General features: G+C 36.6%; 1 protein-coding gene across 1 annotated transcript; it reads left to right on the top strand.

Moving 5' to 3' along the window:
- The first annotated feature begins 1,532 nt into the window (after positions 1–1,532).
- LOC141654819 (uncharacterized) lies at positions 1,533–2,054 on the top strand. Its single transcript, XM_074461933.1, has one exon. It carries the CDS (start codon positions 1,533–1,535, stop codon positions 2,052–2,054), a length of 522 nt encoding a protein of 173 aa, XP_074318034.1.
- Positions 2,055–13,470: the final 11,416 nt, after the last annotated feature.

Raw genomic sequence — 13,470 nt, 5'->3', positions numbered from 1 at the left:
ATCTAAGGCTAACAATTGCTAGGTACAATAAATTTTTGAAGGGAAAAAATCAATTACCACTATTTCTTGGCCTTTAGATTTCAGGACAATCATTTCTGACCCTTGAATGAGGGGTAATGGACCATCCAGTACATTTTTGGTACTGGAGAGGATCATTCCTCAATAAAAATGCTACCAATAATCCATGCAACAATTAAAACACACAAATTCATGCCTACATGGCTCAATAATTTCCCAACAAATCCCCAAATTTTGTTTTTTACTGGTGTTGAAATTAGAAAGCAATTAATTTTAGAGGACGTAAAAACTGAACAAGGTCAGCTTTATTGTGCATTGGAGTGCGTTATCTAACCAAAGTGACAGTCTACTATTCTGCATTCATCTTACTTACTCCAATTAGATAGTACAACTGTACCAACAAACCCAAATAACACTTGCATTATTTAGGACAATTTAAGACATTGAAATAAATTATACGATACGGAGTACTTCCTCCATTCAACTCCACTCTACCACTTTCATTTTTGCACACTATTCACATTTAAACATTCAATTTCAATTTTCTCTCAATACATAAGTGAAAATATATTCATGTGGGGTCTTGTTTGATTCGTCTTTACGAGTATATTAAAAATATCTAATTTTTATAATTTTTGCAAATACCTAGCTAACGATATTTAGCGCGTAAAACACGCGTTGAAAAACGTGAAAAAACAAAGTGGTAGAGTGGAGTTGAATGGAGGAAGTAAATGTTTACTACAGTATTTACTATTACTAGCATTGTTCTTTTTTCAAGCTAGTTTCATCAATGACACAAACTAGCATTCCAATAACATCATTGATAAATGATAGGAGAAACTATAATTATCCTACATTAGTAATTATTGTGTACAACTATGGTTATGATAGACAAAAAAATAATCGTTTTATAATAAATAGTTACTATTTTATGCAAAATAGTGATCATTTTAAAAAGTGTAGTGTATATTATAACAAAAAAATGGTCAATATTCAACATAAAATGATCTATTAGGCCGTATTAGGCCCATCTTATTAGACGAGTCCATTTGTATTAGGGTTTTCTCTAATCCCGCTTATGATTTGTATTTAACGTGATTCATTCACTGCTCAATAACACAATACATTTTCCCTATTCTCTATAGCTTAACATGGTATCAGGTTCTTGGTTCGATTCGAAACCCTAAAAAAAAAAAAAAAAAAAAACACACAACACGCTTCCGCCTCTCCTCGTCTTCTCCAAATCGCCTCCTTCAAATGGCGCAACTGTAAAGGCGGAAGTCCACCTCCATTGATATCATGTCTCCCTTTATCTTGGCAAACATGATATCCCTAGCCTCGTACTTACGGATATTAAACTCGGACCCGATAATTACGAGGAATGGAGTCGTTCCATGAAGATGTCCCTCAAGTCACGCCGGAAATTCGGTTTTCGCGATGGCTCGTGATAAGCCGACGATACCACCCTCCTCGACAAAGGGGAAGTTATACATTGCACCGTTGTCCAGTGGATTATGCGCACCATCGATCCCTCGATCAAGCACGGTATCTCCTATTTCGAAGATGCTCAGTCTCTCTGGGACGATTTAGCTGAGCGGTTCTCCACTGTTGACGGCTCCAAAATTCATGCTCTAAAATCCGAACTCCATGACTGTAAGCAAGCGAAAGGTATGTCCGTGACCACCTATTTTGGTAATTTAAAGGTTTTATGGGATGCCCTAAAGAAATCACGAACCCCTTTCGCTTGTAAATGTGGACGATGTACTTGTGGTATTGCCAAAGATGCTCTTGCACGACAAGACACCGAGCGCCTTCACAAGTTTCTGATGGGTCTTGATCGTTCTGTTTATAGCAATCTTCGTTCTCAATTGCTGTCTCTTGAAACCCTTCCCACTCTCAATCGCGCTTTTCAATTGACTCTCCAAGAAGAGCGCTTGCAAGGTGGGACTGCCACTCTTGATGAACCTTCGATTTGGCGCTTTCATTGCTCGTTCTCCTTCGACGGCTGCTCCAAACGATTGGCGATCTCTTCGTGATCTTGAGCGACAAGAACGTCGCAAACTCATTTGTAGTTTTTGTACCGGACCTGGGCACGATGCTACAAGTTGTTTTATTAAGACACAAAAATTTCCCGACTGGTGGGGAGACCGTCCTCGGACTGTGGAACAGGTGCGTGCTCGTGCCCGTAGTACCACGGGGTCCTCTGCATCGACCTCGGCTCGCGTAAATGCTTCTATCGCGAGCCCTTCGTCGTCTTTACAGGATCGCCTTTCTGGTACGTTTTCTTCCACCTGGATAATTGATTCGGGTGCCTCTCACCACGGCATAGTGACGGAACAGTAGGGACGGATGAAAATCCCGTCACAAAACACGGGTTTGCAACGGACTTGTGACGGATTTGTGACGGACAAAAACTTGTGACGGACTAGCCGTCACATAGCGTCACAAGAATTTGGCGCGTTGAAAAACAAGGGCGCCAAAGTCCGGACGGGTGATCCGTCACAAAAACAAAGATTTGTAACGGATATTCCGTCACAAAAACAACTATATGTGACGGATATTCCGTCACAAATTTACTTTAACTGACACACGTCACTTCATGCAGAGGGAATCTAAAAAGTACACATGTGACGGAATAATTAAAACTTGTGACGGATATTCCGTCACAAAAATTCAAAAAAAAGCGGGTTTGCAACGGACTTTGTGACGGCTAGTCCGTCACAAGTTTTCTTTAATCGACACACGTCACCTCTTGCAGAGAAATCTAAAAAGCATACCCGTGACGAATAATAATAAAACTTGTGACGGATATTCTGTCACAAAATTCAAAAAATCGGGTTTGCAACGGAATTTGTGACGGCTAGTCCGTCGCAAGTTTTTTTTTTTCTGATAAAACCAAGTCGCGTCCCCCTTTACCTTTCTCATTTCCCCCAAATCAATTTCCCTAATTATTTACCCCAAAACATCGACCACCCACCATTGTTCACCCCATCAACCACCATCACCTGTCAAGACTGCCGCCGCCACCCTCCTGCCGCCGCCGCCGCCGCCGCCACCTATTCCCGCTGCCACCGCAATCAACAACCACCATTTTCAGTTTTAGTTAATTAGGTAATCTTTTCTTACTAATTATATTTTAAAATTACTAATTATTATTTAAATTATGTTAATGACTCTAGGATAGTAGCCATTGTTGTTGTTGATATTGTTATTGTTTATGTTGTTATAGTTGATGTTGTGTGTATTATTATATTAGAAATTGGTTAAAAATGTAAGTTAGAAATTGTTATGTTTGTTAGAAATTTGTAGTATATTAATAGTTTGTAAATTGTTATGTTAGTTATAAAAGTTAATATATTAGTAAAATGTTGTAAATTGGTCAAAAATGTTGTAAATTGGTTAAAAATATAAGTTAGAAATTATTGTTGTTGATATTGTTAAAGTTAATATTTTAGTAGAATATTAGAAATTGGTTAAAAATGTAAGTTAGAAATTGTTATGTTTGTTAGAAATTTGTAGTATATTAATAGTTTGTAAATTGTTATGTTAGTTATAAAAGTTAATATATTAGTAAAATGTTCTAAATCGGTCAAAAATGTTGTAAATTGGTTAAAAATATAAGTTAGAAATTAGTAGTATACTAGTAGAATATAAATTGTAAGTTAGAAATTTGTTTAAAATGTAAAGTTAGATATGATTATAAACTAATGTCAAATGATGGAAATTGGTTTAAACTAATGCGCGTGTGGGGTATGGGGTCAGCGGCATCAGAGTTGTACGATCCTCCAGCTAATAGGCTTGCCCGTCACTCAGTTTCTTCTTACTCACCTAGTTTGCTTTCTCGAGTCACAATGGAAAACTCACAATTGCGACAGCAAATCGGTAGGATGGAGGGAGAGATGATGACCCAAAAGTACAAAGGAGATAGCATGGAGGCGTTCTTGTTCGAGAAGTATGGATAGACTCCCTCTCCCCCCCCCCCCCCCTACATGCTCAGGTGGCCCACCTCCATTTCGTAGAGACGATTTCACGGATGACGGTCATCCATTTGGTAGTCAGCACGTTACCCCGATTAGGTAAACTCTTAGTTTCTTAAATAAAAATCAAATCTTGAACCTTGGTAGATTTGATGAAGTTTATGTAAACCACTAACTTAATTATGGTAGATTTTATTTATAAAAGACAACCTTTAACTTTATGATTCGGTGTTGGTGTTAGTTAAAACGTATTGTTGATTGGTTCCGCTTTGCGCCGACTTGACATATATTCCCGCTTTGCGGTCGACGGGTTGTGTTGTATATTGCGGGTTTTTATCAAACAATGCTACGTGCATTGTGGCCAGTAGCAAACCTGCTGGTTTTTTTAAAAATGTTGTTTCAGTTTGCGACGGATTAGCCGTCACAAATCCGTCACAAAAATCTTTTTTACAACGGATAGTCCGTCACAAAAATCTGTTTTGCAACGGATAGTCCGTCACAAAAATATGTTTTGCAACGGATAGTCCGTCACAAAAATTTGTTTTGCAACGGATAGTCCGTCACAAAAATCTGTTTTGCAACGGATATTCCGTCACAAACAATTTTTTTTGCAACGGACATTCCGTCACAAAAATCAGTTTTGTGACGGATTACACGTGTCACTGTTGATAAACTATGTGACGGATTAGCCGTCACAAATCCGTCGCAGGTGTATTTGTGACGGATTATCCGTCACAAACCCGCTTTTTGTGACCATATATAGTGACGACGGTTTGTGACGGATAATCCGTCACAAACCCGCTTTTTGTGACGGGAAATGCTTTATAGTGACGGATTCGTCCGTCACTTTACCTTGTTTTCCTTGTAGTGACACCGAGCGCCTTCACAAGTTTCTGATGGGTCTTGATCGTTCTGTTTATAGCAATCTTCGTTCTCAATTGCTGTCTCTTGAAACCCTTCCCACTCTCAATCGCGCTTTTCAATTGACTCTCCAAGAAGAGCGCTTGCAAGGTGGGACTGCCACTCTTGATGAACCTTCTGATTTGGCTGCCTTCGCTGTTCGTTCTCCTTCGACGGCTGCTCCAAACGATTGGCGATCTTTTCGTGATCTTGAGCGACAAGAACGTCGCAAACTCATTTGTAGTTTTTGTACCGGACCTGGGCACGATGCTACAAGTTGTTTTATTAAGACACAAAAATTTCCCGACTGGTGGGGAGACCGTCCTCGGACTGTGGAACAGGTGCGTGCTCGTGCCCGTAGTACCACGGGGTCCTCTGCATCGACCTCGGCTCGCGTAAATGCTGCTATCGCGAGCCCTTCGTCGTCTTTACAGGATCGCCTTTCTGGTACGTTTTCTTCCACCTGGATAATTGATTCGGGTGCCTCTCACCACGTTACAGGAGATATTACATGGCTCACTGACACTTTCGCTATTTCGACCTGTCCTATCACTCTTCCAAATGGTAGTCAGGTTTCGGCCTCAATTGCAGGAACCGTGTATTTTTCGGCATCGTTAATTCTAACTAATGTCTATTATGTTCCTAGCCTTACCTGCAATCTTTTATCTGTCTCCCAATTAGTTGCCGCTACGAATTATGTATTAAATTTCACTCATAATTCATGCTATATTCAGGACCCTTCATTGAGGACGAGGATTGGAGCCGGTGAATTGCGAGACGGATTGTATTTTTTGCGTGTGGTGGGTCGGCCTGCTGCTGTTCATGTCGTTACTGCTGCGGATTCTTTTGCGCTATGGCACAAGCGTTTGGGTCATCCCTCAAATAAAGTGGTGCATTTACTTCCTCAAGTTAGCCGTTTTCTGTTGTTGATTTTCCGTGTGATGTTTGTCATGAAGCCAAACAAAGTCGTCATCAATTTCATTTAAGTGATAATAAAGCATCGGATATTTTTACATTAATTCATTGTGATTTATGGGGTCCTTATAGAACTCCGTCCTCTTGTGGGGCAAAGTATTTTTTGACTATCGTTGATGATTACTCCCGAGCTGTATGGGTTTATCTTTTGTTTGATAAGACAGACGTCACTACTATTTTTCAGAATTTTTTGGCTATGGTCACTACACAATTCTCTAAAACCGTCAAGATGGTACGTTCTGATAATGGCACTGAATTCAACGCCATGGCCGATTATTTTCGAACACACGACATTCTGTTTCAGACCTCTTGTGTAGGTACCCCTCAACAAAATGGGCGTGTGGAGCGGAAACATCGTCATATTTTAAATGTCGCTCGCGCACTCCTATTTCAGGCTCATTTACCCATCTCCTTTTGGGGCGAGTGTATTTTGGCTGCTGCTTATTTAATCAACCGCACACCCTCAACACTCCTCCACAATAAAACTCCGTATGAGCATTTGTTTACTAAGCCTCCGTCTTATGAGAATATCCGAATTTTTGGTTGCCTCTGCTTCGTCCACAATCAGAACACTAAAGGCGACAAATTCGCTAAACGTAGGCGACAAATTCCCTATTCTCTATAGCTTAACATGATCACTTTAATTTTAACCATAAAATAATCACTTTGTACTTGGTCTTACTGTACGACCGGTCATACACTATAATATGTGATCCTACATAAAACAAGATTTGTAGTGTTAGGGATTTGATTGGAGAATGGTTTGTAGATGGTCATTGGAGTATTAGTTCTGGTGCATATAGTGTCAAGGGGTTCTATAAATGGATTAGAGTTAAGAGAAACAGTTACTCTTGCTAAATTAGGTTGACTGGCATAGGGCTGTCTGGTGTCCTATGACAGTGTCTAATTATACATTCATTGCATGGCTTATTTCTAATAAAACTTTAATATTGAAAGGATAGGTTGGCTCAATTCCAAGTTGTTGCAGATGACCTTTGCTGTTGACTTCAAAAAATTTCCGAAATGTTTAGTTAAAATTTTCAAAAAATTTTGAGGTCCCCTTCTAAAATTACCGTTTTACCCCCGCTGACTTCAAATCCTGGCTCCGCCACTGAATACGCACAGAAAGAGTGTAACTATTGCTGCTATATTGGCCTGCTGGTATGTATGTAATCTGGATGCAAAGGAATGAGGCTAGACTGTTTAATCGTGTTACAAGACTTGCTTTGATGGTTATGCAAGTTCAGATGGTCATTAAGAGTCGTTTTTGTCAATGTAAACCTAGAGGAATCTCATCTAGGGATTCAATCTGATTGTCTAAGGTGCAATTAAACTAGGATATGCACACAAAATTGTATAGTGTTGGAAAAATGTTGTATGGTAAACTTTCTATTTTAATTGAATGCTTATATTTTAGCAGTTAATGTACGTATTATACAACTAAAAAAAAATCGATAATTTATCGGTTTTTCGGTCTTGTACTACTAAAAGAACGCATTTATGCCAAGACCACTGATGTGGAAAGTTTGATTAACGTATATGTCGAAAATTATAATACAAACCCACTTTTTCATTTTCTAATGAAATATTTATCGTCACAAAACATTTCAAATAAATTGTCGTCAGAATGTGCCACAATTTTTTTGTAAACCTTATCTCCACCTATTTAATAGGGAGTAATAGTTCTAGACTTTTAGGCCATATTATTGAATTGGTTAGTAATATTAGAAAGAAAAAAAAAAGTCAAATTGATTTAAAAAAATAGCATTCACTGAAATCATACCATTTGATTAAATAGAATATACGATACTTCCTCATTCACTGGAATTATACCATTTAATTAAATACTACTCACATATATTCAATAAATGATATGATTCCCGTAAATGGTAGGGAGTATGTTTTATATACTCCATATGTAATAGTCCGTAACAATTTAATAAATTTCATATCACATCTTTATTTGGAACCATAACTTTCATTAAATGTGAGTGAAAATATTAAGTTGGTAATACTATGAATCTAAAATGAGGAAAGGTATGGCTATAAAAGCATAGGAGTAACTATTTAACTATTTAAGCATAGTAAAGAGGAACAAACCCTATTTGGTTCATTTATAGCATGCAAAAAGACATGATATAAACCAAATCACAATCTCAATCATAAAATCAGCATCAAAATCATACAATGCCATACATTAACTCTTCAATTTATTTCATTCATGAACTGCACACCATACCCTACCACTGTCTATTACCAGCATCAAATCAATGTTACATGAAAGAGATCAGAAATAATAGTATAGGACAAGGTTTAAAAACTCAAATTCAAACATAGAACAAACTTCAATTATAGCATTAAACCATAAGTTAGTCATATCATTTAAGGAGAACAATCAAATAGGAGTAACTATTCGTAACTGCGCAATAATCGTCTTGTAGGAAACGGTCTCATAACTCGAAAAAAGTTTCATGGTCCTGTACAGTAGGTCAATTCAAAAACTTAAATTCAAGCATAGAACAAAATTCAATAATAAGATTAGACCATTTGATTATATCATTAAAGGAGAACAATCAAATAGGGGAGTAAGACCTTGTTCTTTTGGACTTAATTTCAGCTTATTTCAATTCAGTTTAGCTTTATTTAGTTTGATTCCGTTCAGTTCAGTTCTTTTTAGCCGAAAAGAACAGGGCCTAGCTATTCGTAATTGCGTAACCGTCTTGTAGAAAACGGTCCATAACTCAAATAAAGTTTCATGGTTTCCCGAACAGTAGGTTTCTCCAAAGTTTTTGTGATATTAAAAATAGAGGTATCAACAAGAAAAAAAAATTTATTAATCCAAACTCGTCACCACGCACGTATCTTATATGAGGCTTCTTATATGTAAAACCGCAATAAAATTCTTATACATTTTTCATTTAACTTAATTATGGGGAAGATAAGACCATCACTTATACTTACCTCAGTCACAATCATTGATTTACCTTTAATAAAATACCTCTCACAAATAATAACAGACGTAAACAAATGATTATGACGTAGGGTAATTTTTTTTTATATCAAGTGTAACTAAGTGGGGTCACCAATGTAAAACTTCATTTAATTTTTGTAACATTTTTCTGCTACACCATTTAGTAGCAACACGAAAATAGTGAGTGAAACATTATTACTCCATATATTAATTTAAAGCTACTTCCATTTGATTATTTAATACTCGTAAGATTTGAATAATGAATGCAAGTTGGAGGCCCCCGGAGTAAATGGAGATACATATGTATTACTACTATTACAGACAAAAACAGAAGAGGAATTGCACCCTGATTCAAAAATCACAAATATATTGTTTGATGGTGACACTTGATACCTTTTATATGGCCCAATTTGAAATTAATAATAATCCGTATGTATAAGGAAAGGAAATTAGGTCAAGTTTCTAAATTAAGACCTATCAATTTTATCCTTTCGAATGACTTGAGTGAGTGGAAGCTATTGGCGTTCAATTCATCGTAAAAGAGTTGAACATGGATGTTTGAAATAGGATATAAAGTCGGATACTTTGTTACCCTCGAAAAAATGATACGAAAATGTAGTTTTTTGAAAATTGAGCAAGGACATTAGAGATTTCCGGGGGATTTCCCAAATCCCACAAATTGACTTCTCTTCTCTAGTTGTTGGCCCACAAATATGTGTAGCCCATAACCCAAAAACTGTTTTTAGACTTGTAGGCATGGATGGCCATTTGGCTAAAGTAATTTTCCCTTAGGACTTGCATATAAAAATGCATAAAAAAAAACAATAAATTTATCTTATACTCCATAGATAAATGGTATGAAACTAACCTATCTTAAATTTAAGATAAATGATAGTGTTAAATGAGAATTTATGAATTAGCTAATGCTTTGGTTGAACCATGTCAGCATACAATGATACAAATATAAAAGCGTCTTAAATAGTGAGCTTGTTTGGCCTAGTCTGGCCTAAGTGCCTGACTATGTGTCAACCCGGTGATAAGTGGTTTATTTAAGAAATAATTACAAATAACCACCATGTATTTGTGTATTTTTACAAATTACCACCATGTATTTGCGTATTTACAAATAACCCCCGGACTTTTACGTATATTCCCAAATCACCACTGTATTTTAACCCCGAACATCATTTTTCTTATTTCCCGTCTTGTTAAGTTACGATTTACACTAAATACTCATATTGCCCTCTTCTAATTACACAAACTAACTCTACACAAACCTAACATACCAACCATACCACGTTTTCCCCTTTCAAACCCTAAATCCCTAAAATCCCCCAAATCATTCTATTATTTTCAACTCCATAGACAAAGTTACTATTTATTTCGATTCGTTTTACTTCTTTCAAGTCTTCCTTCTCCCCTGCATTTATCAACTCCATCCATTGTGAATTGAGAAATTTGGGATCTTCCTTATTTTCCAGCACGAGGTCTAGCATTTCTGAGAAATTCGGTAAACCTCTTCTGTCACAGTCATTTAATCCTCTTCAAGCAGTTGTGTGCGTATTCGTCATCAATTTTGATAATTCAATTACCAATTTCCTGGTTCTGAATGTTTGTATTCCAGATGTAAAAAAATTCTAGTAACTTTCTCAATTCACATATGTGATTGGAATATGGATAACAGTAGAGCAACATTTTTTTTGTTAAGATCCAGTATGAACTAAAAAAAATCATTTACATCTAACTAATATTTCCTCTATTCCCCTTTTTAGTCGATTAACAAATTATTCATAATTATTTGATTAATTCGGTAAATGTTGGGAGTTGTTGGGTAGAGATAGTGTGTAATTAAATGAGGGCAATATGGGTATTTAGCGTAAATCAAAACTTAACAAGACGAAAAATAAGAAAAATGATGTCGGGAATTAAAATACGGTGGTAATTGGGGAGTATACGTAAAAGTCCGGGGGTTATTTGTAAAAAAAAAAAAAACAAATACATGGTGACAATTTGTAAAAATACGCAAATACGTGGTGGTTATTTGTAATTTATCCTTTATTTAACTATATTTTATATATTTATTCTAGAGCTGATCAAGTGCAGGTCGGCCCGTTTGGTCCAGCCCGTTCGACCCGCTTAAATAGCGGGCATGGACAAGAAAAATAAAAAATTAAACGGGTAACGGACAAGAAACCTATGCCCGCTATAATAAATGGACGGGCTTGGACTAAACAAAATTGTCCATGGGCCGCCTGCTAGGCCCGCTATTAAAAGTAACTTCATAAAAGTCTTCAATCCTCCGCCGTTCTCCCCTCATTTCATTTACAATTTGTACACTCTAAACCAATTAAGTGCACAAATAAATACTTATGCCTTACGTATAAGTGGGAGATTGTCGGTATTTACACTTGTCGTATAAAGATTCGCCGAGAATGGACATGTTAACGGTATTGTCGTATAAAGATAGTACCTTTCAAATATTTACACGGGAGTGTATGTAACCGCTAACAATGCCGCACGAAAACCAAGGTAAAAATGAATTTTTGATGTTTATAGTAGAACATTGTCAAAGTTGTGTTTTTTCCCAAATCTAGTAAACTTATCTTTTGAAAATTAGTATACTTTCTTAAGCATAAGCTTTTAAAAACAATTGCTAAGTTTTAGTGGAATAACAAACTCGTGTTTTAATATAAACACTAATTTCTATATTTGATTTTAGTCAGGACCGCGGGCCAGCCCACTCTCTTGAAGGGGCGGGTACGGACAGTGGAAACTGGTCCGCTTAGTGGGCTCGGGCTATAAAATAAGGTCCGTCAGACACTTTTTTAGCAGTTGGGCCTGACCCGTGTCCGGCCCAAACCCGCTTTTGACCAGCTCTAATTTATTCCCCGTAATATTGTACAAATATTAGTTACTAGTTTTCGGCACTTTTAGTACGTCTTGAATTATGCTTCCTTCATTTTCATTTACGATCTACTACGGTTTTTTACATTTATTTGCATGAAAGTGATTTTTATACTAAGATTGTCAATGAATCAAGTCGGTTGAGAAATACATCAGCTATGACTCTATGAGGCCTAAAAACAAAAATCGAGTGAAAGAAACTAAGAAATTTATTAAGGTGGAATGGAATGGAATGGAGTCGGTTGGCTAATTTTGTTTGGTCCACCATAAGTTATAGAAGGGGGGAATGTAGTTTGAATCAAGGTGAGAGGGTGGGTATGGAATTACAAGGGGTAATATCAACAAAAAAATTAGAATTCATTGGATATCTAATTCTATTCCAAATGACCATAACCAAACATTAGAATGGATTGAATCTATTCCAATCCATTTCAAAAGCCCCAACCAAACACCCCTAAATAAATTACTCTGTTGCCAATTTGATTGATATTAAATATCAAATTGACAAGGAATATGGATATTGTATTGGTAATCATTTTCATATAGTTGAAGAAATACATACGTACTGCAATCTGCGTCAAACAAAACAATGAACTTGCGCACTGCAATTCTGTCTAATATAAAGCAAATTAATGTCGTTTTTTTATAAATCGTAATAATTTGTCCACTAAGATCCATAATTGAAGAACTTGAGTGAAATTTAATTAGGTTTTAGGAGAAAGGGAAAAGATAAAAATAAGGATTCTTACTTGAGGGAGAGTAGTGTTTGGAAACATTATGAAAAAAAAAATGTATATAAAAGAGTAAAATTGTATGTGAAAGAGTAACACCGTAAATAAATTGCTCTGTTGCCTACGCTCGTTGGGCTATCCACGATGGGCCAACGTGATCATAGCTGTGTGCAAGAAAAACAAAAGAAAAGCAGGAAACTTTGAGGCACAAAAGGAGAGCAATTTACGTAGGACTAGCACTAGGAGTTAGGGGTGTTCAAAGTTCGATCCGGATCAGAAAAATGGATCGGTTGGACCGAAATCTAATGAACCGGAATCAGAATTAAAAAATTTAGGTTTTGGACCGGTGCATAGCCCTACTAAGAGTAATTTAGGTTTTAATTTTTTAGGGCGTGTTCAATGACAGAGTCGGGATTTGAATTTAGGGGGCGAAAATTTTTAAAGGCAAAAAAATTCCGGAAAATTTAACTAAAAGTTTCAAAAATCTTGTCCGCCAGGGGATGCGAGGGCCCTCTTAGCCCCCCCCCCCCCACCCCCCCTAGCTCCACCACTGGGGCTCTTTGACGAGATATTTCAGATTTTTAGATACCTCATTTGACCAAAATTTCAATTATCTTACTTTTTAGAGGTGTTTGACAATTACCTTATTTAAGTAAGTAAACAAGCTACCTGAAATAAGGCTCCGTTTGACACGACACTTTAGGTAACTTATTTGACCAAAGTAGCTTATTTAACCAAAATTTCAGCTACCTGATTTTTTTGCAAATGTTTGGCAAGTAACTTATTTGGTCAAATAAGGTACCTGAAATGAAATGCTACCTCAGGTAGCATTTGAGAAATCAGTATCTGAAATGACTTATTTTCCATTTTGTACCCCTTTATTCTATAATATTAAATAATTTTCATAACTTTTTACGTCATTTAACCAAAATTAGCTACCTTTTCAACTAGTTTGTCAAACACATTTTTATATAATCAGTTACCTTATCAGCTC

Source organism: Silene latifolia, chromosome 5 (assembly GCF_048544455.1).
Source record: "Silene latifolia isolate original U9 population chromosome 5, ASM4854445v1, whole genome shotgun sequence".
NCBI classification, from domain to species: domain Eukaryota; kingdom Viridiplantae; phylum Streptophyta; class Magnoliopsida; order Caryophyllales; family Caryophyllaceae; genus Silene; species Silene latifolia.
This window is presented reverse-complemented; position numbering and strand designations above follow the sequence as displayed.

What these genes read in the sequence shown, in the direction of transcription:
- LOC141654819 (XM_074461933.1), top strand. Translation starts at nt 1,533, where the DNA reads ATGCGCACCATCGATCCCTCGATCAAGCACGGTATCTCCTATTTCGAA.